Genomic DNA, 17,287 nt, shown 5'->3' with positions numbered 1-17,287 from the left:
TATATTAACAATATAAAACAAAGATCTAGTTTTTATTGTTGCGTATCTTTGTGCATGGCTTACAATACAGTTAACATTTATATTACAAACTCCGAGGGATGTTCTAATTTACATGCTTACAATTTACAACATGTAGGCTACACGCGGTACTACGAATATTTGGCGCAGCACAGGTCCTTTTAATTTCCACTTAAATTACTCATGTGATCCTAGGTGCTGTATTGTTCGTCCAACAAAATTGTCAAAAATTTTCAGACTGTGGTTATCAATATTTTATCTCAACTATCTAATAATGTTAAAGCAAGAGAATGTGTATACATAAACGTAAAACATGTATACAATATTTGTAGTAGATCTCTATATATACCAGAGTAATTTTGAAAACATTTTTATTCGATTCATAAGAAAAGAAAAAAAGTTGCTAGGAATACAAATTATTGAACAGAAGCTAGTGAAAATTGAAAAAAGGCCAATTCAGTATATGATAAAGCCACGGAATTATTAAAATATTATCAATTAGATCTATATTATTTGTTAAAATTGTTTTATTTAGGGTTTTATGAGTATTGGCAGGGTTAAAATCATTCTCATTCACGATAATAGTGGCATTGATTCTAGATGGCAAAAACTAACTCAATTTATACCACCGTCTTATGCTGAATGAAATTATTAATCTCAATTATGAAACCCATTGGATATCCAATCTATGAGTTAAACCTTAAATAGTCTCATTGTCTTCTAATAAATTAATCTTCAAAGTTTTCAATTAGTTTGAGATTTAACCCTTTCGCAGCTGCCTGATCAATTCTATAATTAATTAATTCTTTGACGGCTTAGGTGGAACTTCCGGTGGCGTCTTCTGTCCCTCCGCCACTTCCGGTTCCGGTTTAATGTCCGGAATATCGTCTTGGTCCTTGTCACGTGATCCGTGTTTGAGAGTGCGCGTGAACTCCACATAGTCGAGTTGGCCCTGTTTGATTGGTGATCGCAGAAATAGGTCATCCACCATCTCCTCGGACCAGCGATCACCCATCGTCATCATACACTCGCGGAAATATTCCTCACCAACTAATCCTGAAATAAAAGAGCCATATTGTCCAAAATGAAGTACCCTTCGTCAATTATCGGTTATCCTGAAACAAAAGCGCCAAATTGTCAATTTTTTAAATACTCCTCACCAACTAATCCTAAAATAAAAGAGTCATATTGTCCCTTTTGAAATACTCCTCACCAACTAATCCTAAAATAAAAGAGCCAAATTGTCCCTTTTGAAATACTCCTCGCCAACTAATCCTGAAAAAAGAGCAAAATTGTCCATTTTGAAATACTCCTCACCAACTTATCCTAAAATAAAAAAGCCATATTGTCCCTTTTAAAATACTCCTCACCAACTAATCCTAAAATAAAAGAGCCATATTGGCCCCTCGTCAACTCATGCTGAAACAAACACGCCATATCGTCCATTTTAAAATATTCATCGCCGACTTATCATCCAATAAAAACGCCACATCGTCCCTTTATAAATACTCTTCGTCAAGTTATCCTGAAACGAAAACAACATATCGTCCATTTAAATATATTCACCGCCGACTATTCATGAAACAAAAGCGCAGTTAATTGAATGCGTTATGTTTGTATACATTTAAGGCCCATTTTGAGTAAATGTTGAATACACAGAGATAGTAACCAGTTAATGCATCGTGTTTGTTTGGATTCAATTAATACCATACAACAAAACCTGAAGAAAGATTGAATATCGGTAAGGGTCCGGTCGCTTAAACATATAACGACCAGTTTAGTTAACCGACAGTCAACTAAAATATGAATACTAAATTGAACAAGCAACAATGAACATGGTTATCAGGCATTGGATAATTGACTGAACAGCACATTGGTGAATATTAAAAATAAATACACTTGGATAAAAAGGTTACCAATTAATGTACATAAACAAAATAAAGACCATTAGCTTTACTAGTCGTTATATCACTATGCAACTGGGCTCATATACGTGAACAATAAATACACACTTAATACATAAAAATCAAATTCAAATAAAAAATTAAAACTACCGGTATTCTATAAAAGAACTCTTCACGGGACAAAAACTCAACTTCTTTTCATCTCAAGAACCAAGAGTATCCAAATGTAATGACTCTAGATGCGCCCTGTGTGGTTATATTATTGAAGGGAATTCTTTTGATTTTAATGGCAAAATGTTCAAAATAAAAACTAATATGTCATGTGATATACAAAATGTGATTTATGTATTATTATGCAATGGATGCAAACAATATTATATAGGCCAAACTGGCGATAAACTTAGAAATAGGCGATCTGTCCATGAACAACAAATGCGAGACCCCTCAACAAGACAGATGCCTTTAAGTAAACATTTAGATGAATGTTCACATTTTGGTTCATTATGTGAACATTCATCTAAATGTTTACTTAAAGGCTATATAATATTGTTTGCATCCATTGCATACTAATACATAAATCACATTTTGTATATCACATGACATATTAGTTTTTATTTTGAACATTTTGCCATTAAAATCAAAAGAATTCCCTTCAATAATATAACCACACAGGGCGCATCTAGGGTCATTACATTTGGATACTCTTGGTTCTTGAGATGAAAAGTAAGATTTGGTTAACAGACGTTTTAAATTAGGTGGCTGTCGCTTACATTTTATTATCTTCAGATTTGAAATTATTTTATTCATAACCGGGTCTGTTTGTAAAATGTCAATGTTGTTTTTTAATACGCCAAACAGTTCTTTATTTTTTAGATTTTGTGTTGAAATAAATGGAATTATATTACTCTTGTCTTTTTGTGTTGATTTTGAAAGTAATTCATGTTTAGGGATGGAAAGTGCTTTTTTAATACCTGTATTTATAATAGATTGTGGATATTTTCTTTGAATAAGGGAATGCTTAAGTTCATTTAAACGTTTTAGTTTAAGTTAATCATTCGAAACTATGGTGCAGATCCGTTTCGCTAAAGTGAAAGGAATATTTATCTTTGTGTGTTTATTATGACACGAGGTAAAATTAAGATATTGTTTTGAATCAGTTTCTTTGTAATATATATCAGTATTAATTTCAGTATTGTTTTTTATAATCAATATATCAAGAAATGGTAACTCGAGTGTGCTTGTTTGCATTGTAAACTTGATATCCGAATGTAAGTTGTTTAAAATAGTATAAAAGTTTTGAAGTTCATGGGGAAATTTTGTCCAGAAAATAAAGCAATCGTCTAGAAATCTTTTCCAAAATGTTTTTATAAAAGAAAGAAATTCATCATTATAAATTGATCCAATTCTTGCATAGAGTTTTTGTTCTAAAAATCCCACTACCAATGTAGCGTATGTTGGCGCGAATTTAGTACCCATTGCAGTCCCTTTAGATTGGTTGTAGTACTTATCATCAAAATTGAAGTTATTATTTTCAAGTATTATTTTTATGCCTTCTTTTATAAACCGTTGCGAAAACCTTTCATTAACCGAATCTGGATATTTTTTAAGCCAATAATCAATAGCTTCTAAACCAAGAGTATGCGGTATATTAGAATATAAATTAATTACATCAAATGATACTAATGTACTTGACTCTGGAACTTATGAAGGTATATGTTTTAGGAAATCTATGTTATTTGTTATATTGCTATTGACATATTTTACAAACGGTTTTAACAAGATATCCAATAAAGAACTTAAACGACTTGTTTCACAGTTAGTTCCAGCGACTATTGGGCGAAAGTGTAAATCGTCTGGATCCATTAACTCTATATATTCTGAATTGATGTGTTTAATTGCATCCTGAATGATTTGACTTTTATGAATTTTTGGAAGACCATAAAATAGACTTGTTTTCCATTCGAATTTTATTAAGAAATCTTTTTCCTGTTTAGTTAGTTTATTATTTTCCTTTAGTAAATTGCGTATTTTTGAGGGATTTGTTTATAATATTCAACGTCATTTAACATTGCTAATAATTTCCTTCTATAAAAGTCTGTATTCATTATAACAATTCCGCCACCCTTATCTGCTTCTTTAATCGTTATGGACTTGTCTTCTGCTAATAAATCGATAGCTTTTCTTTCTTTTAATGATATGTTATGTTTAGTGTCATTTTCCATTTTAGAATGTTGAAGGCAAAGTGTTCGAGTAACATTTATATAATGGTCTAGTGTATTATTTCTATGTTTAGGTGGATAAAAGGACGTTTGATTTTTTACAATAGAATTGTTTGTATTATTATGATCACTATTATTAAAAAACTCTTTAAGCCTAAGTGATCTATGAAAATCATCCACATCTTTTATTTGATCATAAGAATCATTTTTATATTTAGGTGTTGGTGTAAATTTAAAAGCCCTCAAGAAGACGTCAATTTCAGTTTGAGATAATGATCTTTTTGAAAAATTGTAAATTTTTGTTAATAATTTTGAATTTTCAGCTAGGTTACCTAAAGTTTCTATGTCGGACTGCTCCACTCCCTGCCTCCTTCTAAAAAATCAACGTTAAATTCGCTTGGTTTGTCGTCGTTATCTTGCAATATGTCGTCGCTCGTATTGTTGTTGTTTCTATAGTTTCTTCTGTATGAAGACCTTGTGTTATCTCTTATATTGCTTCTGTTTGAAATGGAATTGTTTCTTTGGAAATTGTTATGTAATTCGATGTTGGGATTATTATTTTTAAAAGAACTTCTCTTACAATACTTTCCACATCTATATTTTGTAAACAGCTTGTTTGATTTTGTTGTAGGTTTTTTCTTTGCGAATGTTGTTTATTGGTGTTTCTTTCTTGACTGTTGTAGTTGTATGTTGTTTTCAGATTTTGGTAGTTGGTGGTATTTTTTCGGACAGCATCCGCATATGAAGAGGGTTGATTTTTGTTTACGAAGTCTGGTTTTTTAAAGAATGGATTTTTCTTTTCATGTTCCTTTATGAATTCTTCTTCGTATTTTGAAAGCCATTTTTCATTGTTTCCCCATCTTTTATGTGAAATTTCTTCATTTCGTTGCGTTTCCGTTTTCCGAAGTTCTACCAGTGTCCGTGCTGTTCTTCCGTTGCATTTTGAATGTATCAATTTAAATATTTCTTCGTCGATGCGCTTGAATTTCTCACAGTTTGAAGAAGCACGTAATGACTGCAATTCTGTTTGGATATTGAAGTCATTCAATACGGCCCTTTCTCTAACTGATTTCTGATCGATATTTTCATTTGGTATTTCTTTTTTCTGTATATGTTTTGGTATTACCATTGGAGTTGATCTTAACCATTTAGAATATTTTTCAAAATGGCCTTTATTTTTTATCATGGACCAGTACGTACTTATTCGTATTTCCATTTTGTTGTGCCATATATTTGATATTTCCATTTTTATTTTTAGTGCTTCTCTTTCAAATATGTTATTGTTTTCCTCGTTATTTTCGTGGTTCACGGATATTTCGGGCTTCGGTATATTTTGAGAAATTTCATGTACAGCTGATTTTATGTCAGCGACAATGTCATCTTTCCTAATGGCAGTATTATTATTTTTTGCAATTGCCGCGCTCAAATCGTTAATTGCGGTCAATATCAGCGACAGTTTATCGTCTATTGATTTTAAGAAATATCTATTATCCTCCTCCATGACTTCCTCATTCGAGTTTGATTTCGAGCAATCCGACGAATCAGACAATTCTTCAAGTTTTGCTCTCTTCGGTCACATGAACACGCTGCACAATCCGTTATATATAGTCATATAAGTAAAATGTAAAAATCCAGATTGTGAATATTATATAATAAAAGTAAAAACACGTGTCTGGGATTTTAAATATATATTGATTTAGCCAACGCGTTTTGCATAGCTCATCAGGGCATAATACAATAGATTACAACGTCAAAATGTCATGGAGATAACGTCATATCAATTATGACGTCATAACGTCAATAAATATTAAATGAAATTTAATTTGGGTTTAAATACATGTATAAAATGTTGTTCTTTTGCTAACCTAGCTGAAATATTGTTCGAAAATAGCTTATAAAATGGAAATATTTTAAATTTTGGTTCATTATGTGAACATTCATCTAAATGTTTACTTAAAGGCATCTGTCTTGTTGAGGGGTCTCGCATTTGTTGTTCATGGACAGATCGCCTATTTCTAAGTTTATCGCCAGTTTGGCCTATATAATATTGTTTGCATCCATTGCATACTAATACATAAATCACATTTTGTATATCACATGACATATTAGTTTTTATTTTGAACATTTTGCCATTAAAATCAAAAGAATTCCCTTCAATAATATAACCACACAGGGCGCATCTAGAGTCATTACATTTGGATACTCTTGGTTCTTGAGATGAAAAGTAAGATTTGATTAACAGACGTTTTAAATTAGGTGGCTGTCGCTTACATTTTATTATCTTCTGATTTGAAATTATTTTATTCATAACCGGGTCTGTTTGTAAAATGTCAATGTTGTTTTTTAATACGCCAAACAGTTCTTTATTTTTTGGATTTTGTGTTGAAATAAATGGAATTATATTACTCTTGTCTTTTTGTGTTGATTTTGAAAGTAATTCATGTTTAGGGATGGAAAGTGCTTTTTTAATACCTGTATTTATAATAGATTGTGGATATTTTCTTTGAATAAGTGAATGCTTAAGTTCATTTAAACGTTTTAGTTTAAGTTTATCATTCGAAACTATGGTGCAGATCCGTTTCGCTAAAGTGAAAGGAATATTTATCTTTGTGTGTTTATTATGACACGAGGTAAAATTAAGATATTGTTTAGAATCAGTTTCTTTGTAATATATATCAGTATTAATTTCAGTATTGTTTTTTATAATCAATATATCAAGAAATGGTAACTCGAGTGTGCTTGTTTGCATTGTAAACTTGATATCCGAATGTAAGTTGTTTAAAATAGTATAAAAGTTTTGAAGTTCATAGGGAAATTTTGTCCAGAAAATAAAGCAATCGTCTAGAAATCTTTTCCAAAATGTTTTTATAAAAGAAATAAATTCATCATTATAAATTGATCCAATTCTTGCATAGAGATTTTGTTCTAAAAATCCCACTACCAATGTAGCGTATGTTGGCGCGAATTTAGTACCCACTGCAGTCCCTTTAGATTGGTTGTAGTACTTATCATCAAAATTGAAGTTATTATTTTCAAGTATTATTTTTATGCCTTCTTTTATAAACCGTTGCGAAAACCTTTCATTAACCGAATCTGGATATTTTTGAAGCCAATAATCAATAGCTTCTAAACCAAGAGTATGCGGTATATTAGAATATAAATTAATTACATCAAATGATACTAATGTACTTGACTCTGGAACTTGTGAAGGTATATGTTTTAGGAAATCTATGTTATTTGTTATATTGCTATTGACATATTTTACAAACGGTTTTAAGAAGATATCCAATAAAGAACTTAAACGACTTGTTTCACAGTTAGTTCCAGCGACTATTGGGCGAAAGTTTAAATCGTCTGGATCCATTAACTCTATATATTCTGAATTGCTGTGTTTAATTGCATCCTGAATGATTTTACTTTTATGAATTTTTGGAAGACCATAAAATAGGCTTGTTTTCCATTCGAATTTTACTAAGAAATCATTTTCCTGTTTAGTTAGTTTATTATTTTCTTTAGTAAATTGCGTATTTTTGAAAGTGTTATTTGACTACCATTATCAGGGATTTGTTTATAATATTCAACGTCATTTAACATTGCTAATAATTTTCTTCTATAAAAGTCTGTATTCATTATAACAATTCCGCCACCCTTGTCTGCTTCTTTAATAATTATGGATTTGTCTTCTGCTAATAAATCTATAGCTTTTCTTTCTTTTAATGATATGTTATGTTTAGTGTCATTTTCCATTTGAGAATGTTGAAGGCAAAGTGTTCGAGTAACATTTATATAATGGTCTAGTGTATTATTTCTATGTTTAGGTGGATAAAAGGACGTTTGATTTTTTACAATAGAATTGTTTGTATTATTATGATCACTATTATTAAAAAACTCTTTAAGCCTAAGTGATCTATGAAAATCATCCACATCTTTTATTTGATCATAAGAATCATTTTTATATTTAGGTGTTGGTGTAAATTTAAAACCCCTCAATAAGACGTCAATTTCAGTTTGAGATAATGATCTTTTTGAAAAATTGTAAATTTTTGTAAATAATTTTGAATTTTCAGCTAGGTTACCTAAAGTTTCTATGTCGGACTGCTCCACTACCTGCCTCCTTCTAAAAAATCAACGTTAAATTCGCTTGGTTTGTCGTCGTTATCTTGCAATATGTCGTCGCTCGTATTGTTGTTGTTTCTATAGTTTCTTCTGTATGAAGACCTTGTGTTATCTCTTATATTGCTTCTGTTTGAAGTGGAATTGTTTCTTTGGAAATTGTTATGTAATTCGATGTTGGTATTATTAATTTTTAAAAGAACTTCTCTTACAATACTTTCCACATCTATATTTTGTAAACAGCTTGTTTGATTTTGTTGCAGATTTCTTCTTTGCGAATGTTGTTTATTGGTGTTTCTTTCTTGACTGTTGTAGTTGTATGTTGTTTTCAGATTTTGGTAGTTGGTGGTATTTTTTCGGACAGCATCCGCATATGAAGAGGGTTGATTTTTGTTTACGAAGTCTTGTTTTTTAAAGAATGGATTTTTATTTTCATGTTCCTTTATGAATTCTTCTTCGTATTTTGAAAGCCATTTTTCATTGTTTCCCCATCTTTTATGTGAAATTTCTTCATTTCGTTGCGTTTCCGTTTTCCAAAGTTCTACCAGTGTCCGTGCTATTCTTCCGTTGCATTTTGAATTTATCAATTTGAATATTTCTTCGTCGATGCGCTTGAATTTCTCACAGTTTGAAGAAGCACGTAATGACTGCAATTCTGTTTGGATATTGAAGTCATTCAATACGGCCCTTTCTCTAACTGATTTCTGATCGATATTTTCATTCGGTATTTCTTTTTTCTGTAAATGTTTTGGTATTACCATTGGAGTTGATCTTAACCATTTAGAATATTTTTCCAAATGGCCTTTATTTTTTATCATGGACCAGTACGTACTTTTTCGTATTTCCATTTTGTTGTGCCATATATTTGATATTTCCATTTTCATTTTTAGTGCTTCTCTTTCAAATATGTTATTGTTTTCCTCGTTATTTTCGTGATTCACGGATATTTCGGGCTTTGGTATATTTTGAGAAATTTCATGTACAGCTGATTTTATGTCAGCGACAATGTCATCTTTCCTAATGGCAGTATTATTATTTTTTGCAATTGCCGCGCTCAAATCGTTAATTGCGGTCAATATCAGCGACAGTTTATCGTCTATTGATTTTAAGAAACAACTATTATCCTCCTCCATGACTTCCTCATTCGAGTTTGATTTCGAGCAATCCGACGAATCAGACAATTCTTCAAGTTTTGCTCTCTTCGGTCCCATGAACACGCTGCACAATCCGTTATATATAGTTATATAAGTAAAATGTAATAATCCAGATTGTGAATATTTTATAATAAAAGTTAAAACACGTGTCTGAGATTTTAAATATATATTGATTTAGCCAACGCGTTTCGCATAGCTCATCAGGGCATAATACAATATATTACAACGTCAAAATGTCATGGAGATAACGTCATATCAATTATGACGTCATAACGTCAATAAATATTAAATGAAATTTAATTTGGGTTTAAATACATGTATAAAATGTTGTTCTTTTGCTAACCTAGCTGAAATATTGTTCGAAAATAGCTTATAAAATGGAAATATTTTAAATTTTGGTTCATTATGTGAACATTCATCTAAATGTTTACTTAAAGGCATCTGTCTTGTTGAGGGGTCTCGCATTTGTTGTTCATGGACAGATCGCCTATTTCTAAGTTTATCGCCAGTTTGGCCTATATAATATTGTTTGCATCCATTGCATAATAATACATAAATCACATTTTGTATATCACATGACATATTAGTTTTTATTTTGAACATTTTGCCATTAAAATCAAAAGAATTCCCTTCAATAATATAACCACACAGGGCGCATCTAGAGTCATTACATTTGGATACTCTTGGTTCTTGAGATGAAAAGTAAGATTTGGTTAACAAACGTTTTAAATTAGGTGCCTGTCGCTTACATTTTATTATCTTCTGATTTGAAGAATTATTTACAAAAATTTACAATTTTTCAAAAAGATCATTATCTCAAACTGAAATTGACGTCTTATTGAGGGGTTTTAAATTTACACCAACACCTAAATATAAAAATGATTCTTATGATCAAATAAAAGATGTGGATGATTTTCATAGATCACTTAGGCTTAAAGAGTTTTTTAATAATAGTGATCATAATAATACAAACAATTCTATTGTAAAAAATCAAACGTCCTTTTATCCACCTAAACATAGAAATAATACACTAGACCATTATATAAATGTTACTCGAACACTTTGCCTTCAACATTCTCAAATGGAAAATGACACTAAACATAACATATCATTAAAAGAAAGAAAAGCTATAGATTTATTAGCAGAAGACAAATCCATAACTATTAAAGAAGCAGACAAGGGTGGCGGAATTGTTATAATGAATACAGACTTTTATAGAAGAAAATTATTAGCAATGTTAAATGACGTTGAATATTATAAACAAATCCCTGATAATGGTAGTCAAATAACACTTTCAAAAATACGCAATTTACTAAAGGAAAATAATAAACTAACTAAACAGGAAAATGATTTCTTAGTAAAATTCGAATGGAAAACAAGCCTATTTTATGGTCTTCCAAAAATTCAAAAATGTAAAATCATTCAGGATGCAATTAAACACAGCAATTCAGAATATATAGAGTTAATGGATCCAGACGATTTAAACTTTCGCCCAATAGTCGCTGGAACTAACTGTGAAACAAGTCGTTTAAGTTCTTTATTGGATATCTTCTTAAAACCGTTTGTAAAATATGTCAATAGCAATATAACAAATAACATAGATTTCCTAAAACATATACCTTCACAAGTTCCAGAGTCAAGTACATTAGTATCATTTGATGTAATTAATTTATATTCTAATATACCGCATACTCTTGGTTTAGAAGCTATTGATTATTGGCTTCAAAAATATCCAGATTCGGTTAATGAAAGGTTTTCGCAACGGTTTATAAAAGAAGGCATAAAAATAATACTTGAAAATAATAACTTCAATTTTGATGATAAGTACTACAACCAATCTAAAGGGACTGCAATGGGTACTAAATTCGCGCCAACATACGCTACATTGGTAGTGGGATTTTTAGAACAAAAACTATATGCAAGAATTGGATCAATTTATAATGATGAATTTATTTCTTTTATAAAAACATTTTGGAAAAGATTTCTAGACGATTGCTTTATTTTCTGGACAAAATTTCCCTATGAACTTCAAAACTTTTATACTATTTTAAACAACTTACATTCGGATATCAAGTTTACAATGCAAACAAGCACACTCGAGTTACCATTTCTTGATATATTGATTATAAAAAACAATACTGCAATTAATACTGATATATATTACAAAGAAACTGATTCTAAACAATATCTTAATTTTACCTCGTGTCATAATAAACACACAAAGATAAATATTCCTTTCACTTTAGCGAAACGGATCTGCACCATAGTTTCGAATGATAAACTTAAACTAAAACGTTTAAATGAACTTAAGCATTCACTTATTCAAAGAAAATATCCACAATCTATTATAAATACAGGTATTAAAAAAGCACTTTCCATCCCTAAACATGAATTACTTTCAAAATCAACACAAAATAACAAGAGTAATATAATTCCATTTATTTCAACACAAAATCCAAAAAATAAAGAACTGTTTGGCGTATTAAAAAACAACATTGACATTTTACAAACAGACCCGGTTATGAATAAAATAATTTCAAATCAGAAGATAATAAAATGTAAGCGACAGCCACCTAATTTAAAACGTCTGTTAATCAAATCTTACTTTTCATCTCAAGAACCAAGAGTATCCAAATGTAATGACTCTAGATGCGCCCTGTGTGGTTATATTATTGAAGGGAATTCTTTTGATTTTAATGGCAAAATGTTCAAAATAAAAACTAATATGTCGTGTGATATACAAAATGTGATTTATGTATTATTATGCAATGGATGCAAACAATATTATATAGGCCAAACTGGCGATAAACTTAGAAATAGGCGATCTGTCCATGAACAACAAATGCGAGACCCCTCAACAAGACAGATGCCTTTAAGTAAACATTTAGATGAATGTTCACATAATGAACCAAAATTTAAAATATTTCCATTTTATAAGCTATTTTCGAACAATATTTCAGCTAGGTTAGCAAAAGAACAACATTTTATACATGTATTTAAACCCAAATTAAATTTCATTTAATATTTATTGACGTTATGACGTCATAATTGATATGACGTTATCTCCATGACATTTTGACGTTGTAATATATTGTATTATGCCCTGATGAGCTATGCGAAACGCGTTGGCTAAATCAATATATATTTAAAATCCCAGACACGTGTTTTTACTTTTATTATATATATATATATATATATATATATATATATATATATATATATATATATATATATATATATATATATATATATCTTTGGCGGAGGACACTTACCCGACATAAGCGTAGGCAACATTTATACAGTTCCCAGGTTGCGGAAAATACGCTTATATGCATCCGGCCATACTCCGGGGAACTTTTTAGCATATTTCCGTACCCCGGATACTTTGTAGAATTCCTAAGAGTACCTGGTGTACTTTTAAGTATTATATGTACATAAGCGGACAATGACCTATCGGACGTTAAAATACCTGTGTGCCTTTCATCGAAACACGCGAACGCGTTCCTGATCACCTCCTCGGGGTCTGTTCCGTTCAGACGCTCTCCGAACAGCGTGAGAAACATGGTGAAGTTGATTGGACCCGGTGCTTCCGCTATCATCTTCTCGAGATATTCATCCGAGGGGTCCTTGCCTGCAAATAAATAACATGTTAACATATCTTTCATGTTCACTACAGTTCATTATGTAACAAAATAAAACTTTATTGTACAATTATTTATACAGACATGAAAATATCAATTGGTATTGAATTTTGGGTATTAAAGGAACCTTTCCACGTTTTGGTAAATTTACAAAATAAAAAAAAAAATCAGATTTGCTAATTTTCGTTGTAGTTATGATATGTGTGAGGAAACAGTAATACTGAATATTAACCATGCTCTAAATTTGTTAGATTATATGCATCTTTTGACGATTGACAAAACCTGAAAATTATAAAGGTTGCAACGCGAAACGCTTGAATGATTTTGAGAGTTCTGTTTTTGTCGTTATATTTTGGGATACTATGAGGATTGCTAATTGGCGTCGCTCTGGAGAGCGGCGACTAGTATGTAATGCAGTTTTTTTTCGCTTATGGGAGAAGTTATTTTACGGATCAATGTATAAATTTTTGTTTTAAGAATATCTTGCATAGTGGTGATTTTTTGTGTAAATTAGTGTAAATAAGTACTGCATTTGTGCCTATTACATTTATTACAACATTTATTGCCAATAATGCAAAGCTAATTGTTTTAATTAATAACTGATCCACAACTGATCACAGGGGAAAGATCACAGGGACTGGGCAAATACGCGAAACTTTCTGGTTTTGTATAAAAACAAAACATAATCAAAATATATTTATTTTGTGTTTTTTCTAATTTGCTTATTTAGTGGAGAATCAATGTAGTGCGATATTTGACGACCTATCGCGCAAGCAAGTTTATTGGAAGGCGTAGTGGTACGAAAACGTACAATGTATTAGTTTATTAATAGACATATAATAACGATCGCTATACACAACTTTACCAAATAGCAGTACATAAATGATGTCAGCCGGACTAGCTCAGTTGGGAGAGTGTTAGACTTAAGTTGTTTGCGCAACAATCATCTAAAGGCCCCGGTTCAATCCCGGGTTCCGGCACGAACGGAACAGTTCGGCGGCTGACATTTTTTTAGTCAGGTTAATAAATATAATAAAGCTTTATTTTATGAAGAAATTTTAAAATCCAGTTTACTACATTTGAACATTTTTATTAAATCGAATGGATGCCGCATGGTGACAACGTTAATAAAAATTTCTTACATCACTTAAATATCTTAATAAAAATTCACGTGGTTTTATATTATCAAATAAATGCAAACAACACATCTATTATCCATGTATTTTTATGGTTGTCTATCATAGGCCCTAAGTACAATCCCTACCACATATAGAGCGCAAGCGCGACACGTATTATTGATTGTAACAATGAGTTGCGATAAAGGAAGCAGCCGCTTATCAAGGAGGAGCTGTGTCCCAGCAACCTGTTTTTCCTAGAGTCAAGCACTGCTCGGATTTTTTTTAAGAACCACATATAGAGCGCGAAGCGCGACACGTATTATCCAGGTTGTATGGGCCCTTTATCATTTTCCGACCATTACGTCCATAGTTATCTTCCTTAGAATTTGAGAAAATTTGAAATCGTTGTTCGAAGTCCAAAATTTTCATCCGATTGTTCCCAAACTTACACAGGTTTTTTTTATCAATGAGGACCAAACCCAAACTCTATATGAGAAATATCGGACCATAAGTCCAGAATTATGTCTCTTTTAATTTAAAAATAAAAGTTAAAAACTGCTTGGTTAGGTGATTGTGTCAACATTTTTCATCAGATTCTTTCCAAACTTACAGTGTCTTCATATCAATGAGCTTTTTTACCTCATATAAAATGAGAAACATCGGGACAATAAGTCCAGATTTTTTTCTATTAAATTTGACAAAATAAACAATTTCCACTTGTTTAAAAGATTTCACAAGTTTCGTCTGAATCTTTCCAAGCTTGTTAAGTGTTTTTTATATCAGTATTACTCGAACCATATTGAAAATGATGAATATCGGAGCAATAAATCTATTATGATCTTTTACTGAATTTCAAAGTATTGTGAAATGCTGCTTCTTTATGCAATTTACAGTTTTCATTCAAATTTTTTTTCAAACTTTTACATTTTTTTCCATATCAATGAGTACTCAACCCCTTTCGTAAATGAGCAACGTGAGAATAAGTTCAGAATCATCTCCCCTTGAAGTTGAGAAAAATATGAAATTACGCTTACAAGATGAAGCAGATTTTATAAAACCTACTACGTTCTGTTCCATTAATGAAAACTGCACACGGATGCCAGTAAAAAAGGAAACCAATTGAAAAAAAATGAACTATGAAATATTTGGGGGTTACAATACAAAATCACAGATATTAGTTATTTGTTCGTTATAACACAACATCATAACTAATAGTTATTTGGGGGTTATTACACAAAATTATAGATAATGGTTATACTAGTATCTTTTTCTAATTTGTTTAAAATAATCGGCCAATATATTATTATTTACAGTAGAAAAAAATCGTTCCATGTAACTTCATTGAGTGCCTTTTACACTGAAAATCCCGACGCCCTTTGATGCTTTGCATCAATACTTATCTTGTATAAAGTATAAAATACATCACTTCTTGTATGAGCACGGACGGCTAAATGTTCTTAACGATAGACTTTTACTCCAGGTTTCATTGCTTCGAGCCCAGTTGAGGGTTACTCTTTTTCTTTAATTTTATTCTTGTTTTTTACTGACGCTCTTTAGACCCGATATTTACATTTATCTATATAAAGCATTTAATTACAAACTTAAATAATGCCACAATCTGTTAAAAGGTCCCTTTAATATCAATATACAGTGCAATATCTAATAAAAGTGTTTGAACATCGGCTTTAAAAAGTCTATAACATTAATCGCAATTAAAACCAAAAAAAAAAATAATGTTATAACGATAGTGTTATTATTTAGTTAGGTACATTTTATATTACGTATGCCAATGATTTATAATTAAGAAAGGCCTATATTGGTCTGAATCTTTCTCTATCCTTAGTTTAACATACCGGTATTTATTTAAATCGCTTAAGTATTATATTGTCGATTCCTAACACAAGGAAAAACTACGACTTGGTATCTCGAGAAGATCCTGACACTAATCATCGAATGGGGATCGAGTCTGGACCCACGGTCGTAAACAGATCACCCTAACAATAGAGTCGCGTTCTATGAAAACAGCGCTTTATGCATGTGCGTAAAATGTCGTCCCAATCTTATCCGGGACGATACTTTCCGCGTGTATGATATTTTTCGTTTACATACCTATGCTCATTTAAATGAATGTGCCTGGCGTTCTTACATACCTAAAATCTAGCAACGATTTAGCTGTGATATTGCTATGATCTAGGTGAGATTTATGTGTTCTAGCCTTTATCTAGATATGACCTAGCAATAATATAGCTATGATCTAGCTATGATCTGGTTATGGATACCTTAGTGATCTAGCGATAATCTAGCTATAACATTTCCATAATCAAGCTATGATCAAGCTATTATCCAGATATGAACCGATTTTATCTATAAACTCACTACGATATAGCTATTACCGAGCAATTTTCGAGCTATGATCTAGTTATGATAAAGCTATAATATATCTATGATCTAGCTATTATCTCGCTATCTATCTATGCCTACCTAGGGAGATCATGATGTCCTGGAGGTCGTCTTTATCCACGTAGCCGTCCCTGTTCTGGTCAATCATGTTGAAGGCTTCCTGGAGCGAAACAGAGGATATATGTGGTGGTTTTCGGAGTAAAAAATACGCTTGAGAATAACTAGAAAATGATATAAAAGATATTATCAGAAGCGCTTGTTAAAATGAACATATGTTCGATTGAAATAAATATTACTCCGGTTACAATGTTGGCATTATAACTATAAAAGCACAACATGTTCGGTTTATTGTATGATAATTATTTAGACGTTGGTTTTCACAATGTTACACGATGTTAGACATAAATGATAACAGCTTGTCATCAGCAATAGCCTCAAGTTCCTTTGTATTTATGTCTGATTAGCGCCTTAAATTCCTTTGTATTTGTGCCTGCTTATCTTTTTTTAATTAATTTTTATTTGTGTCTGATATGCGCCTGTTATTATTTTGTTTAATTAAAGAAGTGGAACCAATAATTTTATTTATGCTTAAGTAAATAAGAACCTTAAATTTGTTAATATGCGCTTAAGTACCTTAAATTCTTGGATCTACGCTTGATAAGAACCTTACATTCTTGGATATGCGTTTGATAAATACCTTAAATACTCGAATATGCGTTT

General features: G+C 31.1%; 1 protein-coding gene and 1 non-coding gene across 6 annotated transcripts in view; one reads left to right on the top strand and one right to left on the bottom strand.

Annotated features, from left to right (window-relative positions):
- Positions 1-18: 18 nt before the first annotated feature.
- LOC127857983 (myosin regulatory light chain 12B-like) overlaps positions 19-17,287 on the bottom strand; it is an 18,624-nt gene continuing 1,355 nt past the window's right edge. The window contains exons 3-5 of one of the 5 annotated variants that reach the window (XM_052394795.1): positions 16,649-16,727; positions 12,878-13,039; positions 19-1,074 (exon numbers count right to left, since the gene is read on the bottom strand). In XM_052394795.1, coding sequence (XP_052250755.1) covers positions 818-1,074; positions 12,878-13,039; positions 16,649-16,727 — 498 coding nt within the window. In that variant the 3' untranslated portion in view covers positions 19-817. The other 4 variants (XM_052394793.1, XR_008038711.1, XR_008038713.1 and 1 more) reach the window with 4 other exon arrangements.
- On the top strand, positions 13,941-14,029 carry Trnal-uaa (transfer RNA leucine (anticodon UAA)). Its single transcript is given in 2 exon segments — positions 13,941-13,977; positions 13,995-14,029. It is a non-coding gene; the product is annotated as a tRNA-Leu (tRNA).

The sequence above is a fragment of the Dreissena polymorpha genome, chromosome 14 (assembly GCF_020536995.1).
Source record: "Dreissena polymorpha isolate Duluth1 chromosome 14, UMN_Dpol_1.0, whole genome shotgun sequence".
NCBI classification, from domain to species: domain Eukaryota; kingdom Metazoa; phylum Mollusca; class Bivalvia; order Myida; family Dreissenidae; genus Dreissena; species Dreissena polymorpha.
Note: the sequence above shows the minus strand (reverse complement) of the source record. Positions and strands in the feature narration are given on the sequence as shown.